Below are 22520 nucleotides of genomic sequence, written 5' to 3'. Positions count from 1 at the left end.
GACGGTGAGAAGAGGGGATGTAAAGGGCAGGTGTTGCACCTTCTGTGGTTGCGTGGGAAGGTGCCATGGGAGGGGGTTGAGAAGTAGGGGGTGATGGAGGAGAGGACCAGGGTGTCCCAGAGGGAATGATCCCTACAGAATGCCGATAGGGGGGGGTGAAGGGAATATGTGTTTGGTAGTGGTATCATGCTGGAGTTGGCGGAAATGGTGGAGGCTGGTGGGGTGATAAGTGAGGACAAGGGGGACCCCATCATGGTTCTGGGAGGGAGAGGAAGGTGTGAGGGCAGATGCATGGAAGATGTGCTGGACACGGTTGAGGGCCCTGTCAACCACCGTGGGTAGAAAACCTTGGTTAAGGAAGAAGGAAGACATGTCAGAGGAACTGTTTTTGAAAGTGACATCATCAGAACAGATGTGACAGAGGTGATGGAACTGAGAGAATGGGATGGAGGAAGCGGGGTGTGAGGAGCTGTAGTCAAGGTAGCTGTGGGAGTCGGTAGGCTTGTAATGAATATTGGTGGACAGCCTATCACCAGAAATTGAGACAGAGAGGTCAAGGAAGGGAAGGGAAGTGTCAGAGATGGACCATGTGAAAATGATGGAAGGGTGGAAATTGGAAGCAAAATTAATAAATTTTTCCAGGTCCAGACGAGAGCATGAAGCAGCACCGAAGCAATCAATGTACTGGAGAAAGAGTTGTGGGAGGGGGCCGGAGTAGGATTGGAACAAGGAATGTTCCACATACCCCATAAAGAGAGAGGCATAACTGGGGACCATGTGGGTACCCATAGCCACACCTTTTATTTGGAGCAAGTGAGAGGAGTTGAAGGAGAAATTGTTCAGTGTGAGAACAAGTTCAGCCAGTGGAGGAGAGTAATGGTGGATGGGGATTGTTCGGGCCTCTGTTCAAGAAAGAAGCAGAGAGCCCTCAGACCATCCCGGTGGGGGATGGAGGTGTAGAGGGATTGGACATCCATGGTGAAGAGGAGGCAGTTGGGGCCAGGGAACTGGAACTTGTTGATATGATGTAGTGTGTCAGAGGAATCACGGATGTAGGTGGGAAGGGACTGGACAAGGGGAGAGAGAATGGAGTCAAGATAGCAAGAAATGACTTCCGTTGGGTAGGAACAGGCTGACACAATCGGAAAAACACTCAGAATCCTGCTGGGCTGCATATGGCCCCCAGATTTCCCACTGCTGCTTTAGACAGCATGGTGATTACTTAATTAATTACTTAATTACTGCCAAAAAAAATCTCTAGCAATGAAAATTAACTTTAACAATCGTATAGTCTTATACCTTCAGAGATTAAATTTATTTTTTATTATTTTCTTTCTCTTTCTCTATCTCTCTCTTAGGAGATTTTCTTACCCTCCTGTTATTTTACCTCCTATACCTGAGTTGACATTGAATTAAATATTCTAATCTGATACTTGCTGATTTAGACTGTGTTGTTCAATAATGATTCTTCAAGCTGACTGGCTAAGGAGACATGTTGTTACATGCCCTGTTCATATAGGTCTCAGATGACCTCTAGAAGGCAGCACACTGAAATTGTTTTCTAATTACACTAAGACCCATAGAAAGCCCATGGACAAGTACAAGTATAATGAACGGCTGGTGTTGTTGTTCACCACTGGGAGAAAAATCCAGGCTGATATTTGTCTTAAGGATGATACAATTAACTCTCAAAGTGAAGCAATTTTTTCTGGGACCAACTTGATCCAACAAAATTTATTTTCGTGCCAAGTTATATGACACCACACAATGTAGCACTAAGTTATCTAGACCAGATCCCAAGGCTAATTTTCAGTTGAACTAGCTGATCTCAAGTGGAGCAGAAGACAGGGCTTTCAGTACTGCTTGCTACAAGTGACCTCTGCTGGATGGTATTGGGTTCAAACTCATGATCAAGTAACTTGCTAGAACTTAAGAGGCGGAATTTTCCGCGCCCGCTAGCATCGGGTGGACAATATGGCAATAAGGCCAGAAATCAGTTTCATCATTTACCTTTTCTATTCCTTTAACTATCTTATATATGCCTAGAAAATCACCTTCAGATACCTGTTTAGGCTGTAAAGCACAGGTTTCTTTCATCCTTCCTCATAACTGAGTCCTCTGACCTGGGAGCAAGCTTCACGGACTTTCTGCACACTGTCTCCAATGTTTGAATGTCTCCCACTTGTCTTAATGACCAGACCTGGGCACAGTACTCAAGGTATGGTTTGACCAGAGCATTGTACAGCTTGATCATTACTTCCTCTGCTTTGTACTCTACTGTTTTAGCTATGCAGTTCAGTGTTCTGGTGGGTCTGTTGCTCTTTGCTTTGCAGATGAGATTGCTGAGTTTTGTGTCTCCTAGGTTTCTTTCAAGCATCTTCCTTAACTATTTCAAGAGCACTCATGGGGTAATTGAACCACCCGTGTTTCCTTCCTATGTGCAGTACTCCACACTGGGCCTTAAATTTTAGCATCTCCCATTGTTTTACCAATTTAAATGTTTTGTATAACACATTGTGTCATTTCTCAGCTCCCTTTGATTCTTAGTTTGATAGCATCTGCAAATTTGATTACGTTGGATTGAGCTTTGAATCAAAATCATTGATCTAAACCAGAAAAAGTATTTTTTTCATCATCGAGCCCTGGTGTAAGCTACCTAATACTTTCCACCCATCCAATATATTTCCTCTTAGAAACACCTGTTTTCCAACCTTTACCCAGTGACCATTTTTACCTTGTACTCTCACAGTCTTGATGTGAACTTTTGGTGAATCAAAACTAGAATTATTTTTTCCTGTACAAATAGTCATTTTACTGATCGGGTATGTGTTTTCTTTTGTTCTCTTTTTAGTTGTTTTACCAATGCAAAGGGGACATGTGCCTGAAGATCATAGAGAAAGGAAAGCATAAAGATGTGCACATTCGAGAAGGAGAGGTGAGTAGAGTTCCTTTCAAGACAAGTTTGACCTAAGCTTAATGTAAAATCTGTGTGTGCTTGTTTCTTTTTTAAAAATGTTCCTTTACATTTATTAGAAAAATAGAGCCATTATTATCCAATCCAATTGGATGTTAGTCTGAGGTAAGGTGGTTTACAGTGAATACGCAATATTTATGCTATTTAGGAGGTAAAACATTTTCTGAGGAAAAATGCACCCTTCCCACCATCCTGCAAAAGAACAATCTAACCAGCCTTCTTCTAGAATGTGTTTACATTAATATTTTCCATCAGTCAAGAGTCTTCAAAGTTTTCCAAGAAGTCTTATTAAATGATAAAGCATGACAAATGATCAGTATGATAAAAAGGGAAACTGCCGTTAACATATAAAAAGGCATTTCACAAACTTGGGAATAAATAAAACTTGGTCGTAGAGAGGTGGGTTTTTAGGAGGTCCTTAAAGGAGTAGAAGAGATGGAGTGGAGAATTCTTCGTGTCCTGTAGATGGGGTCAAAGTTCTATGTTGAAATGATGAGAATCTAAGGAATTTCATCCAATAAAGAGGTGATGGACAGACTGAAGGCATTGACGAGGTGTGAAAACTGAATACAATTCTTCATAAATACACCTGACAACTGTAATCCACTTAGTCAGCTCCACAAGTACCGTGCCCAGAGGTCCCTGCACAGGCTGAGCACAAGTCAGCCCCTTTAAGTTACCACACACGTGCAGCCGCAATAAAAATTGAAGTCTCCCGTATTTAAATGAATAGGCTGCACGCAACAAAAACTATCAGCAGAAGCATTGACTGTGCTTACAGAATCTTAACAATCATCTTTGCACATGAGGCCAGAGAACTGCTGGAATCAAAGAGCACAACACAATATACCTGCTAATTCTCCAACAGATACAGACTGTATACAACAAGGAATAAAAGCTGAAAAATATAGAAATACACAACAGATCATTCAGCACCTATAAAGAAAAAGGATGGATTACAACATTTCTGGTGTATTATCAGATAGAAGTCTTGACAGGTGAATGATCTTGAGGCAAAATCTCTCAATCTCTTTGAGGAAACAGCAATAGAAGTCATTCTTTTATTGCAGCGGCTGTCTGTAAATCCAGTGTTTTGATTTTTTAAAACATTTTTACTACTGAAGCTATTCAGCTGCACTCCACCTGCCAATTGGAAATGTTGGCCAATCAAACTATAATTGTGTTCACCAAATTAGGACTTTGACTATCCAACTGGTCATCTATCAATGTTCACAGGTTCTAGAGGAAGAGAGAGAAGAGACGAGGCACACACATGCATTTACACAGTCAGTGCTAAAGAAAAAGCCAGGATCATGTCATGTTCAGGTATACAAGCCAAGATGGTCATAGCTCGATGTGCCCGAGGACATTGGCGTGCAGAGCCTGCGACACAATATTAACTGGCAGCCTGGGAGGGCGTGTCAGAGCATTGTCCAAAGAACTAGACAAGGACGTGGACGTGGAGGCCCTACTGGCCTTGTTACAATGTTGTGAGGCTGCATCCAATTTGGCAGTGGGCCAAACTGACAACCAGGCCAATGGGCAGGAGGGACAACTAGTGGCAGTAGGTTGCAGCCTGAGACCTGTGGGTATGGTTCCCTAGTTCTAGGCTCTCAACCGGAGGCAGGGAAGCTGGAGATTGGAGCCAGCGGTGGGAAAGCTAGAAAACAGAGCAAGTGGAGGAGCGGAGGGTAATAGTGGGGTTAGGAGGAGGCTGCAGATGGGGTTGAGGTGGGGAGAGGCAGCGATTAGGGCTGTGGGAGGCTGAAAGCTTCTTTGTGAAGCTCGGAGGGGAAGGCAGGGTTTTGGGAGTCGGGACTGGCAGTGACAGCATTTCTGGTGCTCAAGGTGCTAAAAGAGCAGATCTTTAGTATTTTCCTTCGTGAGTCAGCAGCTCACGCTTTAGTTCAACTGACAACTTGGGATCGTCCCTCACTTCCTGTTATATTTAAGTCAAGATGCCAATGAGGTAAGAGGTAGAAGGCTAAGAAAGGAGTTCAGGAAAAATCTTTTCACCCAGAGGGTAGTAGCAACCAGAAACTCTCGTAACATATAAACAGTATTTAGATATTCACTTGTGTTGCCATAGCCTCCAGGGCTATGGGCCAAGCACTGGAAAATGGGATTAGTTTAGTCAGATCTTTGTTGACCGGCACAGAAATGATGGGCCAAATGGCCTCCTCTGTGCTGTAGATGTCTATTAGTTTATGAAAGGTCATCAGCCGGCAACTTTGGAAAGTTAATTAGGCCCCCACCTGGCTTTTCAGGAGCCTTGTCAATGGCCTAATTTCTGTATGTTAAACTTCAAAGGGGCAAGAGTGGATTTCCTGTGTGGTCAGTTTGCTTCTTCCAATATTTTAACACCTGCACTCTCTCCTGCCTCAGGCCAGGAGTGGGGGTGGTGGTAATGGGGGGAGGTTTGTGAGGGGTGGGGTGGAAGGGTAGTAAAATCGAGGCCCACAATTCTTCAAGAATGCTGCAAGATTTCAGTGAAGGCTTCTGCAGCTAGGCCTTAGTGACTTTCAAACTGATTGCGTCTTGATTTTTCATGATATTCAATGCTTCCACACAGCATTAAAAGAAATTTGCCAAACCTCAGTTCTTGCCTTGTATAAATACATCTTGCTGATGACATGTATCTCATTTGCCCAAGCTAGTGCTTTCATAAATTTATCCATGAGAAACAGCCAGCAACACAAAATAGTTCCGCAGTTTATAATCTGCCAGGAATCCTCACAGTGCAGAATATAGTTGAGGATACACATATGAACTAATGGGCCATATACTGAATGCTATCTCCTTCAGGAACAGAAGGGGAGGTCAAACTCCAGGCATGTAGAATACAGTAGAGAATCATGCCCCATTTACAGCAGTCAATGGTGCCAATATTGACTTAAAATTTCCCTAGAGTTTTCATCCTAACTATGACATAAGAGTGGCATTCTTGCTCTTTTTGAGGAAATTCACTGCAATGGATGTACAGAGAAACATTGCTGCACACAAATTTCCTCAACCATTTGTGCCACTCTGAATGTGTCCACCAAAACCCTGTACTGCTCGTTTAATTCCTCTATACAAAAATCAGTATCTAGTGATGAAGGATGGTCATTACTGCCTTGTGCTAAATTAATAGTGCATTGTGCAACTTCAGATGGCATGGGTATTGTTGCACCGGCTGCTTGATTCCATAGCCAGCTCCTGCTTGCACCAGCTTGTTTTCTGTCATGCCTAAAGTCATTTGAATGGGGCAGCTGGTGATACAGATGAGGCTTCTCATCCTGTTATTCCTTTGCTGCTGAGACTCCCTTCAGCATGGACAGAGATCAACATGGTACATTGGGGAAGCAGTAAAGTTGCATTTTGGCTATTTCAAACTCATTTCTCATTATGGTGAATCAGGCCATATTAACTGGCATAGATTGCAGTCTGAGTTCTCTAGAGCCCCAGTCAGAACATCGATTGTGGATGTTATGTATGAGCTTAAGACCTTGGCAAAACAGAGCTATATTTTTCCCAATGGTTTACAACTTAGTCAGATGGTCATGCAGCACAGGACAAAAAGAAAGACTTACAATGATACAGCACCTTGTATAATCTCGGGAAGTCACATAAAGCTTTACAGGCAATGAGGTATTTCTGAAGTGCAGTCACTGCTGTTGTAACTTAGGAGACATGCCAGATAATCTGGTACTTTTTTAGTGATGTTAGTTGAGGGATAAATATTGCCAGGATACTGGGGATGACTCCCTTGTTCTTCTTCAGTATAGTATCATTGGATCTTTACATCCACCAGAGAAAGCAGACAGGGCCGTGGTTTTAAGGCCTGATCCAAAAGATGGCACCTCCCATAGCGCAGCAGTCCTTCAGTACTGGACTGTCAACCCAGAGTCTCTGGAGTAGAACTTGAACCCATAACCTACTGACTCAGAGGCAAAGGTGCTAGCATGAAGGGTTGTGTATTGGGCTATAGAATCAAGTTGTACATGTTGCTTGGCATGCTCAAATGACCACAAAGTGCTGGTGCTAACCTACCAAATGGTGTTTGTAAGCAGGCCCAAGAAAATCCACTTTTCTGAGCTCAGCAGATGATGATGCCCCTACATTTTCCCTCCTTCATTGAACTGCACCTTCTCCATTTCCATCAAGAGTTCTTTCTAAAGTAGCTATCTCTATGATGGTACTTACCACTACAGCAGCAAGCATAGATGTTCAGCTACTGTTTAGTAACTAGAATGTTAGCAGCATGAAGTGTCTCGAAACAGAGTTTACATGGCAGGACATTCTGGTGCTTTGTGCTGGAGCACTGCATTGCATTCCTGCATATGAGAAACTGAATGAGTCAGTATGATGATGAAGGGTACTCAATTTAAGCTTGGGGAAGGCCTCTGGCCTCACCCTCTGCCATTCCTTTAGACCCAGAAACTCCTCATGAGAAGCCGAAGGTCATGAGCAAAGGTGTTTGTAACCCAAGTGCTGAGCTCAGCACCAGTTTTTTAGAGTGTATGACCGTGTAAAATGAAGGAACCTTGTATTGATAGGATAGAAACATAGAAACATAGAAAATAGGAGCAGGAGTAGGCCTTTCAGCCCTTTGAGCCTGTTCCGCCATTCATTATGATCATGACTGATCATCCAACTCAATAGCCTGCTTCCCATATCCTTTGATCCCTTTTGCCCCAAGAGCTATATCTAACTCCATCTTGAAAACATACAATGTCTTGGCCTCAACTACTTTCTGTGGTAGTGAATTCCACAGGCTCAACACTCTCTGGGTGAAGAAATTTCTCCTCATCTCAGTCCTAAATGGTCTACCCCGTATCCTCAGACTGTGACCCCTGGTTCTGTACTCCCCCACCATTGGGAACATCTTTCCTGCATCTACTCTGTCTAGTCTTGTTAGAATTTTATAGCTTTCTATGAGATCCCCCCTCATTATTCTGAATTCCAGTGAATATAATCCTAACCAGCTCAATCTCTCCTCATATGTCAGTCCCGCCATCCCAGGAATTAGTCTGGTAAACCTTCGCTGCACTCCCTTATAGCAAGAACATCCTTCCTCAGATAAGGAGACCAAAACTGCGCACAATATTCCAAATGTGGTCTCACCAAAGCCCTGTATCATTGCTGCAAGACATCTCTGCTCCTGTACTCGAATCCTCTCACTATGAAGGCCAACATACCATTTGCCTTTCTTACCGCCTGCTGCACCTGCATGCTTACCTTCAGTGACTGGTATACGTGGACACCCAGGTCTTGTTGCACATTCCGCTCTCTCAATTTATAGCCACTCAGATAATAATCTGCCTTCCTGTTTTTGCTACCAAAGTGGATAACCTCACATTTATCCACATTATATTGCATCTGCCATGCATTTGCTCACTCACTCAGCTTGTCCAAATCACCCTGAAGCATCTCTGCATCCTCCTCACAGCTCACCCTCCCACCCAGCTTTGTGTCATCTGCAAATTTGGAGATATTACATTTAGTTCCCTCATCTAAATCATTAATATATATTGTGAATCGCTGGGGTCCCAGCACCGATCCATGCAGTACCCCACTAGTCACTGCCTACCATTCAGAAAAAGACCCATTTATTCCTACTTTTTATTTCCTGTCTGCCAACCAGTTTTCTATCCATCTCAATACACTACCCCCAATCCCATATGCTTTAATTTTACACGCTAAGCTCTTATGTGGAACTTTGTCGAAAGCCTTCTGAAAGTCCAAATAAACCACATCCACTGGCTCCCCCTCATCATCTCTACTAGTTACATTCTTGAAAAATTCTAGTGGATTTGTCAAACATGATTTCCCTTTCGTAAATCCATGCTGACTCTGTCCAATCCTGCCACTATTTTCCAAGCGCTGAGCTACTGAATCTTTTATAATGGATTCTAGAATTTTCCCCACTACCCACGTCAGGCTGACTGATCGAAAATTCCCTGTTTTCTCTCTACCTCCCTTTTTAAATAGTGGGGTTACATCCCCTACAGATTGGAGGGTAGTTACTGTTCCAAAGTCTTCAGAATCTCGGAAGGTGACCACCAATGCAGCCATGATTTCTAGGGCCACTTCCTTAAGTACTCTGGGATGAAGATTATCAGGCCTTGATGATTTATCGGCCTTCAATCCCATCAATTTCTCCAACACCATTTCCCTACTAGTATAATTTCTTTTAGTTCCTCCTTCTCACTAAACCCTGTGTCCCCCAACATTTCTGGTATGTTATTTATGTCCTCCTTTATGAAGACAGAACTAAAGTATGTATTCTGTTGGTCAGCCATTTCTTTGTTCCCCATTATAAATTCCCCTGTTTCAGACTGTAAGGGACCTACATTTGTCTTCACCAATCTTTTTCTCTTCACATACATATAGAAACTTTTACAGTCAGTTTTTATGTTCTCCGCAAGCTTACTCTCGCACTCCATTTTCCCCTTCTTAATCAATCCCTTGGTCCTCCTTTGCTGAATTCTAAAGTGCTCCCAATCCTCAGGTCTGTTGTTATTTCTGGCCAATTTGTATGCCTCTTCCTTGGACCTAATACTATCTCTAATTTCCCTTGTAAACCATGGTTTGGCCTCCTTTCCTATTTTACTTATGCGACAGGAATAAACAATTGTTGCAGTTCACCCATGTGCTCTTTGAATGTTTGCCATTGCCTATCCACTGTCATCCCTTTAAGTAACGTTTCACAATCCATCATAGCCAACTCACATCTCATACCATCATAATTTCCTTTATTAAGATTCATGACCCTAGTCTCAGAATCACCTACGTCACTCTCCATCTTAGATGAAGAATTCTATCATATTATGGTCGCTCATCCCCAAGGGGCCTTGCACAAATAGACTGCCAATTATTCCTTTCTCATTGCACAGTACCCAGTCTAAGATGGCCTGTTCTCTAGTTGGTTCCTCAATGTATTGGTCCAGAAAACCATCCCGTATACACTCCAAGAATCCCTCCTCTACGATATTGTTACTAATTTGATTTGCCCAATCTATACGCAGATTAAAGTCACCCATAATTACAGATGTTCCTTTATTGCATGTGTCTCTAATTTCCTGTTTAGTGTCATTCCCAACACCACCACTATAGTTTGGGGGTCTATTTACAAACCCCACTAACGTTTTTTGCCCCTTAGTGTTTCTCAGCTCCACCCATACAGATTCCACATCGTTGGAGCTAATATCTTTCCTCAATATTGAGTTAATTTCCTCTTTAACCAGCATTGCAACTCCACCGCCTTTTCCTTTTTGTCTGTCCTTCCTAAATACTGAATATTCCTGGATGTTCAGTTCCCACCCCTGGTCACCCTGTAGCCATGTCTCCATAATCCCGACAATATCATACCAGTTTACATTTATTTGCGTGGTTAATTCATACACTTTATTGCGGATGTTCCTCGCGTCAAGGCACAAAGCCTTAAGGCTTGTCTTTTTAACTTTACTTGTCCCGTTCCCACTACTTTTCACTGAGGCCCTGTTTCATTCTTGCCCTTGATTTCTCTGCCTATCACTTTTCTTATTCCCCTTTCTGGCTTTATATACTTCATATTTGTTGCATTGAAAGGGCCACAAGACAACCACATTGGCCCTGAAATTCTTGGGATTCTCCTGCTGTTATCCCTATAGAAACCCTGTCAAACCCAGCCATTTGCACCGTTTCTCTGGCAGTTCTGCTGGAGTTCCCTGTGGAATCTCAGGGCCATTATTGTGGCAGTGAAGCAGAATGCCCTGGTCAAAGATGGCATTTGAGAAGAACATAAATAGTTGCCAGACTGCGGTGTATTCTTTCCCCTAAACTTACAATGGCGGGCTGTTAACAGCTTATAGAGTAAAATGTAACAGCACTCACTTTGCAGTCCTGAGATCAGCAATTTCCTTCCTCACTTGCTCCAAAATTCAGTGCATAGGCGAGACAGAATTTAAGGATGAAAGGCAGCCCTTTAAAAGCTAATGGTACCGATAATCCTGCCCTTGACCCTGGTGCACTCCTAGTATGTCATACACTGTGTCAGGAGCAGCATAATAATATGCTAATAAACTGATCTTGCATTATAGTGTAAGAGTAACACTCTGCATGGCAAGTGCAAACAGCAGCAACTGTGTGATATTTTCTGTGTTTTTCAAGTTTCTCTTATTATTAATTTCTTATAAACTTAATTTCAAGCAAAGGATTCCCCCATTTATAACATTGCTAATTGCAATTGATAATTTTTCATAGCACCTGTTGTTTTTTCTTTTCATATACATCTGTCTCCATTATTTCTCTGTGCAGAATGTTTTGGTCAGTGGAGCTCTTAAATATATAAACTTTGTGACATGAACTTCTTTCCCTCCCCACCCCGCCCCCAGATGTTTTTGCTACCAGCTCGAATATCTCATTCCCCTCAGCGACAGGCAAACACTGTGGGGCTGGTTTTTGAGAGGATGAGGCTGAAGACAGAGCTTGATGCGCTCAGGTAAATCAATGCTGCAAAAGTCAAAATCCATGGATCCTCGATTTTTAAAAATTAATGATGAATGAGAAGATTGTGTTAAATAGTGAACCACTTGGATATTTATGACAATCCAACAATGCCATGAGCATTTTTACTAGCAATCTATTTATTTCCAAATGTTTTAAGCTGATTTCAATTTCTCAAATTTCTGTGTTGGGCTTGAACTCATGCTTTCTGTATGATTACTCCAGGCCTCTTGAATTACAAGTTTAATAACATAACTTATATACAACCATAGCTTTTTCTGTTCCATCTCAGCCGGGTAAAACCCCCTGCATTGCATAACATCAATAGCTTTGATGGCACTTTTGGAGTTGGAATAAATGGAGCAAGTAGCAGAGGTTCAGGCAGAAATAACAGAGAAGGAGAAACTCAGGCTACCAAGTAATCCAGGGGAAGAGAGATAAATGAATAGATTAAAGGAGGATAGAGAGAATTAAGATGGCTGGAAGCAGAAGGAATTAGAGAAAGGAGCTTCCTTCCAAAGGGAAAAAAAAACAGAGCTGAAATCAATAGGGAGTTCATGAACAGCTCCAAGCTCGACTGGTTTATGATTGTACCATGGAAATCATTGCGCATTATCCTTCCTGGAATATTACTCTGATTTTTTTTTAACCTACATTCCAGTTTTCCCTTGTGAAATAGAGCTGTAGAATGCAGCTGCTCCTCAGCAAGGGGTTGGCTAGAGGCCCACCTAGCCTCTAGGAAATCAGAGTGCCAATCTTGTACCTTCTAATGGCTAGTTAGAGAGTGGCATTGGTATAGGGGAGAAAGTCTAGCCGACCCCTTGTTGCATTCTGCAGCTCTATTTCACAAGGGAAAATTGGAATGTAAGTTAAAAAAATCAGAGTAATATTCCAGGAAGGATAATGCACAATGATCCCCATAGTGCAATCACAAACCAGTCTTTATAAATGTGTTATAATTTTGCAATATCTCGCACACTGAGGAAATCTTCCCTCATTGTTGATTGGCAATGGAATAAATGGTTCTATTTATTAAAAAGAGATTCCAACAGTCCGTACTGTCGCAGTTTTTAATCAACTCCTGCTGTCCTGGGTTTGCCAGTATGGTACTGTTCAAAGACTTCCATAGCAGGTGCTTCTATAGCTTTGAGCATAACTGAGTACTCCACTAGATTGTAACAATACACCTTTAAGAATGTAAGTCAGACAGGGTTAAGCTGTTATGTTTTTTGTGATGCACCGTGATATTTCTCTAAAAGGGGCAACTGCCGCTAGATTAATACTTACGTTTCTTTTGACAGATACTACGTAGGCGATTCTACTGATGTGCTGTACGAAAAATGGTTCTACTGCGAGGACCTGGGCACCCAGCTTGGGCCCATAATAAAGGAGTAAGAGTTCTTACATTATTTTTGCAAAATGGGTTGAAAAAACATTCACTTGTCATTGACAACATGACTTTTGTTCTTCATTTTGTGACCCATAGTTCAGGTCTCTTCTGCTGGATGTAGACGAGAACATGAAGTCATTGTCAAAGGTTTTTTGCTCCCCCCCCCGCCCCAACTTTTTCTTTGAAATATTTATTCTGCTGCTTTGTTCACTCCCTCCTGAAGGCATTGGCTTCTTGGTGGAGTTCCAGCCCACTAGTGCTGTGTGCTTTCCAGTGGCCTTGTACAAATTACTCAGTTATCAGCTCAGCCATTGAAAGGTAAATGTTACAAGGTTCTGCTGCTGACTGGAATTGTTGGGAATTCTGCAGCATGTGACTCACCCACCTCCTGACTCCTCAAGGCACAACTCAGGAGTGAGATAGAAAAATCTACTAGCCTGGAGGAGTGAAGCGCCAGTAACTCTCAGGACAAAGCAACCCACTTGATCAGTATCACGTGCATCACCTTAATTACTCACTCCCTCCAACACCAGCTCCCTGTGGCTCCAGTGTATTCCATCTACAAGATTCAGTGCAGAAAATTGTCAAGGCTCCTTTGACAGTATCTCTCAAACCCTTAACCGCTACCATCTAGAAAGGCAATGGCGGCAACTGCGTGAAAATACCACTTCCCCTAAGTTCCCCTCTAAGTCACATACCATCCTGACTTGGAAATATACTGCAGTTTCTTCAGCATCCCCAAAACTGCCTTTAACAGCACTATGGGAGTACCTTCACCACAGATAGCAGCGGTTCAAAAAGTTGGCACACCACCACCTTCAAAGGGCAATTAAGGATGGGCAATAAATTCTGACCTTGCCAGCATCATCCACAGCCTGTGAATAAATTTTTAAAAATCTTTTAACAAACCCACAAAACTCTCTAAGAGTGCACTTACACTACATGTTTAGCACTAGTGTGAGGCTGTCTCAATTTCACACCAACAACATGGCGAATAGGTCGTGTGTAATGGCTCAAATTGACTCCAGAGCAGAGTGGTGTTAGACTGCGTATATACAGGAAATCACTACTTTGTTCCATTGTCAGGTTCTGTAGTGGCATTAGATTCAGATTGCATTTACACCATAATTATACAGTCAGTGTGAAATGCAACAGCTTCACTACAGCAGTGTTAACACAGCCCAAATGTACAAATATTGCATATAGCATCCTCAGAGCTCAGAGTAGGGTTTCAATAGAGGGCTTTCACTATCCCACTGATGTTGCAACATCTCTGCCCTCTAAGCATTCTCTGACTTGCCAGACAATGACTGTTTCGTGGTATCATGTTTGCGACTCATGTCAAATACTGGAGCATTGATCAGATAGTACGACAACAATGTAATACGCTGAGCTTTGGACCTATGATTGCATCTGGTCCTAAAGTTGTTGCAGAGCTGTTGTGTCAATTTCCTCCATTTGTTAAAAATACAATTCAAGTTAATTTTTTTTAAAATCCTGACAGAGTACCTTAACTTTGCAGATTACTTGGTGGCTGAATTCTACATTAACAGCACAAATAATTACACATCCATTCTTTGTAAAAAGCTTTGAAGTTCAGAGTGCAGCTGTTTTAGTCTTAAAATGGACTTGTTCCTCATTGAAAGTTTCCCCATTATATCTTTGAGCTTTATCTCCATTGCAGTTGTTGATTTTGCCCCATGTACAATTGCTTAGCTTTCTTTAGAATTTCAAGTAATGTTGTTATTGAGTAACATGTTTCATTAGAATTACAGCACAGAAACAGGCCATTTGGCCCAGCCAGTACCCTATGCCAGTATTGGTGCACCACTTGGTCCTGGTTATTTCATCTCACCTTATTCAGTAGAATGATGGTGAATGGACACACAAACCAACAGTCAATACTGCTCAAATCAATTGAAGAATATCCTTTCCTTTATCTTTCAGATATTTCTGCTCTGAAGAATATAAAACTGGGAAACCAAATCCAGGTACAGAAAGTATCCAAATAATTCAAATCTATGCTGCTGATAATATTTGGCTTTGAATTTTTTTTCATTTGAAGTTTTTGGTGAAAGTTTGTGCTCAGTACTTTTAATGACATTAGTGGAGAATGCAACAGCCGTCCCCAGTTTTTGCACTTAGCAATACCACAGAATGCTTGCAGATAAAAATGTGGAATGAAGCTCCCTGTACTCTGTCACAATATTATAGGTGATATTATAATTGATATTTATCTGTTGCCTGGGATATCAGGATGAACGACATTAACCGTGATTTTATATCTTGCTTCATTCATAGACAACCTGCAGAAACAACTTCCATTTTGTTTGAATACTGTCAGTACTGTTATGGAGCCATTTTCACTCCAAGATTGGCTCTGCCAGCAGAGCCAGGATATTAAAGAGAAGCGGGTTGTTGACATGTTTGGTGATCAATTTGAGACCAAGGTAAAAGACAGCGTTTATTTCTGTTGTAACTTTGTTGAGCTTGGTTCCAATAAATACTTGCAACATTCCATCCTCGATGAAGGGAACATATTTGTTTTTTGAATTTAAAGTAATAGCATGTTATTTATTCATGTCCAGTGTATGCTTGTTAATTATGAAATACTTGTTTGTGTTGTTCTGACAGACGGCAGTATATGCATCTGGAGAGAACGAGGGAAATGAGAGTGCAGACACCTGGATATGGCAGCTGGTGAGAGACCTTCATATTTATCCTGTAATATTTTGCTGACATTCTTAAGCATGAATCAAATCTAGCTTTGCGTTCTTCCATATGTTTTTAATATAAGGTTTAATTTTTCCTAATAGTTGACAAACAGATGTACTACAGCTTAAAAAAAATATAGCTTTGTTTAGATGCCAATGGTGCAAACAGTTCAAGAATTGCTGGCATCACATGGCCCAGACAGAACAGAATTGACATTGTCTGTAAGCCTTGACTTTCCAATGATAAGACTAAGTTCTCCACCATCTGTGTATGCACAGTACAGAGCTGAGGATGGGAAATTAGGTGAGCAGGCCTGAGGCATGTTTTTGCCCAGTTCCTTACGCCCACAATTTTCCATCTAATATAATTTTGTGTGCTCCAGTGCACCTTTCACATCAACTCCTCAGTGAAGACCTAGAATATTCACATAAATCTGGCACAACTTGCCAAGTTTTGTCCTTGGGATTGTGCATTTGTTTTGCCTTCTGAGCACATTTTGAATGGGGGGAAAGAAAGCTCCATGTGCATCCGAGCAGTTCTTTCTTCTTTGGTTACAGTGTATTTTTCATACTGTGTTGCTTTGGTTTTTTTCTATATTTCTAAAATGTTCATTAATTATTTTCCAGAATTTCTTTTAGGTGGGCAATTTTTATTTACTCATTGTGTTAAGTTTGTTTTAAGACATCCCAAATAAATTATTCCATTATTCTCCATTAAGTCACCTGAAAGGGCATTAGTCTGGGATCTGTCACCCTTCCTCCACCGATGTCTGATGGTAGCTTGGCCAGGCAGATCAGAAAATTAAACAGATACTCTCCTTCGGCTTCCCTTCTCATTGGTCTTCAATGTCCATCACCAAGAGTGGCTCGGTAGCACCACTACTGACCGCGTTGGCCGTGTCCAAAATGACATAGCTGCTAGGCTGGGTCTGCAGCAGGTGGTGAGGGAAACAACAAGAGGGAAAAACATACTTGAGCTCATCCTAACCAACCTGCCTGCCACAGATCCATCTGTCCACGATAATATCGGTAGGAGTGAACACCGCACAATCATTGTGGAGACAAAGTTCCACCTTCACATTGAGGATACCCTCCTTTGTGTTGTGTGGTACTACCACCATGTTAAATGGGATAGATTTCGAACAGATCTAGCAACTCAAGACTGGACATCCATGAGGCAGTGTGGGCTATCAGCAGCAGCAGAATTGTACTTGGGCACAATCTGTAACCTCATGGCCCGGCATATCCCCCACTCTTCCATTACCATCAAGCCAGGGGATCAACTCTGGCTCGATGAAGAGTGCAAAAGGGCATGCCAGGAACAGCACCAGGCATACCTAAAAATGAGGTGTCAACCTGATGAAGCTATAATACAGGACTACTTGCATGCCAAACAGCATAAGCAGCAAGTGATAGACAGAGCTAAACGATCCCACACTCAAACTCTGCAGACCTACCAAATCCAGTTGTAAATGGTGGTGGACAATTAAATATCTCACTGGAGGAGGAAGCTCCACAAATATCCCCATCCTCAATGATGAAGGAGCCCAGCACAGCAGTGCAAAAGGTAAGGCTGAAGCATTTGCAACAATCTTCAGCCAGAAGTGCCAAGTGGATGGTCCATCTCAGCCTCCTCCGGCGGTCCCCAGCATTACAGATGCCAGGTTTCAGCCAATTTGATTTACTCCACATGATCTCAAGAAACGGCTGAAGGCACTGGATACTGTAAAGGTTATGGGCCCTGACAATATTCCGGCAATAGCTCCAGAATTTGCTGCGCCACTAGCCAAGCTTTTCCAGTACATCTACAACACTGGCATCTACCCGGCTATGTGGAAAATCACCCAGGTATGTCCCGTACACAAAAAGCAGGGCAAATCCAACCAGGCCAATTACCACTCCCATCAGTCTACTCTTGATCATCAGTAAAGTAATGGAAGGAATCATCAACAGCGGTATCAAGCAGCACTTGCTTAGCAATAACCTGCTCACTGACACCCAGTTTGGGTTCCACCAGGGCCACTCAGCTCCTGCCCTCATTATAGCCTTGGTTCAAACATAGACAAAGAGCTGAACTCCCGAGGTGAGGTGAGAGTGACTGCCCTTGACATCAAGGCAGCATTTGACCGAGTGTGGCATCAAGGAGCCCCAGCAAAACTGGAGTCAATGGGAATTGGGGAAAACTCTCTGCTGGTTGGACTCATACCCAGCACAAAGGAAGATGGCTGTGGTTGTTGGAGATCAGACATCTCAGCTCCAGGACATCACTGAAGGAGTTCCTCAGGGTAGTGTCCTTGGCTCAACCATCTTCAGCTGCTTCATCAATGACCTTCCTTCCATCATAAGATCAGAAGTGGGGATGTTCGCTGATGATTGCACAATGTTCAGCACCATTCATGACTCCTCAGATACTGAAGCCGTCCATGTCCAAATGCAGCCAGACCTAGAAAAATATCCAGACTTGGGCTGATATGTGGCAAGTAACATTCGCGCAACACAAGTGTCAGGCAATGGCCATCTCCAACAAGACAGAATCAAACCATTGCCCCTTGATATTCAATGGCATGACCATCACTGAATTCCCCCATTATCAACATCCTGGGAGTTACCATTGACCAGAAACTGAACTGGACTTGCCATATGAATACTACAAGAGAGATCAGAGGTCAGAAATCGTGCGATGAGTAACTCACCTCCTGACTCCCCAAAGCCTGTCCACCATCTACAAGGTACAAGTCAGGAATGTAATGGAATACTCCCCACTTGCTTGGATGAGCGGAGCTCCCACAACACTCAAGAAGCTTGACACCGCCTAGGACAAAGCAGCCCACTTGATTGGCACCACATCCACAAAATTCACGCCCTCCACTACCGATGCACAGTAGCAGCAGTGTGTACCATCTACAAGATGCACTGCAGGAATTCACCAACGTTCCTTCTACAGCACCTTCCAAACCCACAACCACTACCATCTAGAAGGACAAGGGCAGCAGATAGATGGGAGCACCAGCACCTGGAAGCTCCCATCCCAAGTCACTCACCATCCTGACTTGGAAATATATCGCTGTTCCTTCACTGTCGCTGGGTCAAAATCCTAGAACTCCCTTCCTAACAGCACTGTGGACGTGCCTACACCACATGGACTGCAGCAGTTCAAGAAGGCAGCTCACCACCACTTTCTCAAGGGCAGCTCGGGATGGGCAATAAATGCTGGCCCAGCCAGCGAAGCCCACATCCCATGAATGAATAATAAAAAAAAATGGTTGTGGGTGATGAGGAATACAAGGAACAGTTCAAAGGTGTTGTAATAAGCAATCAAGATGAATGGAGTAGAGAGGCTAAGGGAATTGGTATGATGAAGTGGGTGGCTATGGAGTTGGGCAGAAGAGTTTACATTCAGGGCCAGGTCAAGGGAAAACAGGAGGTGAGATGGGCTGAGATGGAGATTGAGACTACTGAGGATGAAGAGCTGTTTAGTGCAGAGGTGAGAGATTCTGGGTGAGGCTTGGCAGGTGGTCAACAATATAGATTTTAAAGGAAAGGTGAGGGGGTGGAACAATATAGGAGCTTGAAGGAGGAGAAGATGCCAGAAGAGACATGGTGATGAGTGTCACTTCATCAATGTAATAGTTTACATGGTGTTAGGAAATGTAAACTAATGAAGAATATTGTAATAATAAAATAAACTTGTGTCATGAAAATATGGCTCTGAAGTCTGCTGGCATACCTACAACATTCACTATAACGGTGGGCTGTAATTCTAAATTTGACCATCTGAGGGCTCTCTTGTTGTAGTACAGTCTCAAGAATTTTTAGGTGGTCTGTTTTTTAAGCAACTCCAGTGGCAAAGATTTGCTCGAGTGAATTGGAATGATTTCATGCAGTTCCAAATCACCCACTGTATTTTGTATACGGTTGATTTATTTAACAGAGATTGGATTAGGGGACCTGAACCTCACACACTCACAAGTGCTGCAAGGCCTTGGCAGTATGTGCCACCCGGGTATTCAGTATATAGGGCAGGTCATAACCAAGCACAATCCTGACCTCGACATAAAGACAATTTTTCAATATGTTCTCTTTTTCAGGAGGGTGCATCTGTTGTGGTGATGGATGGCAAAACTACCAGTCTGACTGCAGGAGACAGCCTTCTCATCCCAATGAAGACTAAGTAAGTGTATACACTAAGGACAACTGACTCTGTAATATCATTAGATTCACACTACCACCTCTGGAGGAAATGGACCTCTCAATCGAACTGCAACTGGTCCTAATATTCCTGCACCTCCCTGTTTACACCATCAAACTATGACATTATAATTCTACAAGTAACACTGCTACAACAGAAACAAGGGGCTGGATTTTACTCTGCAAAGTGGGAAGGCCGCTCCCAGATTTGAATGTAAGATATTGTGTGATGATGTCAGGTCAGCAATACAATGGCTTCCCGCCAGTCTTAGATACCACGTAAGGTGAGCGGGCGCATAAATTGGATGCCCACCCTCCCTTTTTAAATTACCAATTAACAAGCTATTGAGCTTGTTAAAGAGACAATCATATGGAACTTTTTGTTGCCTGATGCATTTTTCAGGCATCAGATAGGAAAATGTTTGGCAGGTATAATGAGACGACACAAGGGCAGAATAAAACGCCTGTCACCATGTAGCAGCACATTCTGCTAGTGAAGTTGGCAGTGTCTTGCATGATTTTTGAGTTCAGTTTTTGACCTTTTTGAGCATCAATAAAAAAAATGAAAAAATTCAGAGAGCAAGGGAGCCTTTAAATTTGTAGCCTTGACCGACTTCCTGCCGCATGAAGTACTAGCCTAGACTCCCGACTGGATCTGGAGCCCCCCTTTTGCATCTCTAATTGGCTGCCTGCCTGCTGGGCTGCCGCTAATCAATCATCTAATGCTTGATTCAATGACCTGAGATAGCGGGGGCAGGAGCGAGTGGACCACTCACTTACCATTCTGCCTTCCTCACCCCACCAAAAAATCCAGCCCAATGTTTACAAAAGCAGAAGCAAGGTTTTTCTGGTTTTAATAGAAAGGACCAAGTCCAGTTTTGAAACATACTGCAGGTTTTGAGAGATCACCAGAATCTGTTTTTCTTACAATATCACTGAATTACAAGAGATTTGAACTGGCTTGACTAATATGAATCCCAATCAGACCATTCCCCCATCACCAACACCTCAGTTTTCTCTCTTCCTCTCCTCATGTATGAGCCTTCAGTCATCAGTCCCTCTCTACATTTGTCCCATGGATATATGGATATTGTTCATGTGAACCCAGACAGTGAATGTCAGCAGGTCATTCTATTGTAGTTGGTGGTAACACAAGTGAAGCCAATCCTATTCTTGGATGAAGACCATGCTTTCCTGCTGGGGTCAATGAATAATGATCGGGAGCAGAAATCCTCCCTGATTATTCTCCTTTCCCACTTGGTAGCTCAAAGGTGCTAATATTAATTACAGCACTCAAACATCATCTCGACGAAGATCAGTTAACTCGATATGGAGCAGAAGTGGAACCCTGCTCCCCATGTCCCAGAAATAATAACATTCTTACGTATTATTGCTACTGAAATAAAGAATGCATATCCATTAAGTTTAAGCTCACTATCCCTTCTTTATACAAGGTACATTTGGAAAAGAGCTGAAGGAACTATTGCACTTTACATCGCACAGGATCCAGCACTGAAGAAATCCTATGAAAAATAAAGTCCTAAAGGCACAGCTTTATCTTCATCCATATGCTTTAATAGTATATGTAATAGTTTGAATAATTTGAAGTGAATCCTCAATATTTATTATCAATGTAAACTTTTGAATTTTGAAAGATGAGTGAATCACTTATTAAAATAATGATGATCTTCAAATGTTCCAAATTCTGAATATATAGGAGAGACAAAGAAAGTAACATGACTCTCCATTGATCATGTCATGAGTTAAATCTGAAGAATATTCCAGAGATATGGGAGCTCAATCAATTTGCACTAGAATGTGATATGTATTGATCCAGTGGTTTCCGGGCAATTATTGTTTTTGATGTAATAATACAATAGTTAGTAATCAATCAGTGTGGGTTGCATTTTGCATCAACAATGCAAAAAACTTCCAGTGTTTGTACAATAAAACTATTCAAATAGCACATTGTTATTACAATACTTGATCTTTCTTGTAAATGGAGAGTCAAGCTTATGGGATTGGAGTGCAGGGGAGGTAACTGGACAGGAAATTCAGATGTTCCTTATTATAAGTCATTTGTTTTAATATTATTTATATTTAAATTGCAAAACAAATCCGAATTTGGGGGAACAGACCGGCGAGTTGGGAGGTCCAAAGCTGAGGTAATTCCGTGCCACTACTGTCAGGAGGGTATGTTTACAGCATGTCATTTAAATAGGCAGTTTCCATTACAAATGTGGACATAAGAATTTATAAGGGAAAACGTTGTCATGAAAGTGTGACATGAACGTAACAACAACATTAAGGGCTTATATATAATGCTCACAAATGTATGATTTTTAAAATAGAAAGAAAACACATAGCACCTTTCATACCTGCAGGATTTCACAAAGTGCTTATTTGAAGTATGGTCATGATTGTTATGTAAGCAAATATTGCAGCTAATTGGTACACAGCAAGGTCCCAAAATAGCAGTGAGATAGTGACCAATCAATCTATTTTTTTCTTTTTGCAATTGGGTAAGTGACAAATTCTGGCCGGGACACTGAGAAATCCCTGCTCCAAAAATCACTATATGAACTTTTACATTCACCTGACCAGACAGACTGGTAGTTAGTTTAATATCTCACTCTACTTATACAAGCACCACCACAATCCATTTGGGAGGAAGTAGCAAATGAGTCAGATGGGCTGTTAATGGTTAAGTGCTGAGCATTAATGAGCATACGTATCAGGGAGTGGAAGAGAGAAAGATTGTTGTGCCTCCATGCAAGCTGACGAA

The 22520-nt window shown here is 42.2% G+C and overlaps 1 protein-coding gene across 1 annotated transcript in view; it reads left to right on the top strand.

Annotated features, from left to right (window-relative positions):
- Positions 1 to 21286, top strand: part of haao (3-hydroxyanthranilate 3,4-dioxygenase) — a 29473-nt gene extending 8187 nt beyond the window's left edge. Inside the window, exons 3-10 of the mRNA XM_041181496.1 lie at positions 2852 to 2935; positions 11332 to 11438; positions 12745 to 12834; positions 14781 to 14824; positions 15135 to 15283; positions 15468 to 15533; positions 19636 to 19718; positions 21190 to 21286. Coding sequence (XP_041037430.1) covers positions 2852 to 2935; positions 11332 to 11438; positions 12745 to 12834; positions 14781 to 14824; positions 15135 to 15283; positions 15468 to 15533; positions 19636 to 19718; positions 21190 to 21271 — 705 coding nt within the window. The 3' untranslated portion in view covers positions 21272 to 21286. The remainder of the gene's footprint in view (positions 1 to 2851; positions 2936 to 11331; positions 11439 to 12744; positions 12835 to 14780; positions 14825 to 15134; positions 15284 to 15467; positions 15534 to 19635; positions 19719 to 21189) is intronic.
- The last annotated feature ends 1234 nt before the right edge of the window (positions 21287 to 22520 follow it).

The sequence above is a fragment of the Carcharodon carcharias genome, chromosome 2 (genome assembly GCF_017639515.1).
Source record: "Carcharodon carcharias isolate sCarCar2 chromosome 2, sCarCar2.pri, whole genome shotgun sequence".
Classification (NCBI taxonomy): Eukaryota; Metazoa; Chordata; class Chondrichthyes; order Lamniformes; family Lamnidae; genus Carcharodon; species Carcharodon carcharias.
Note: the sequence above shows the minus strand (reverse complement) of the source record. Positions and strands in the feature narration are given on the sequence as shown.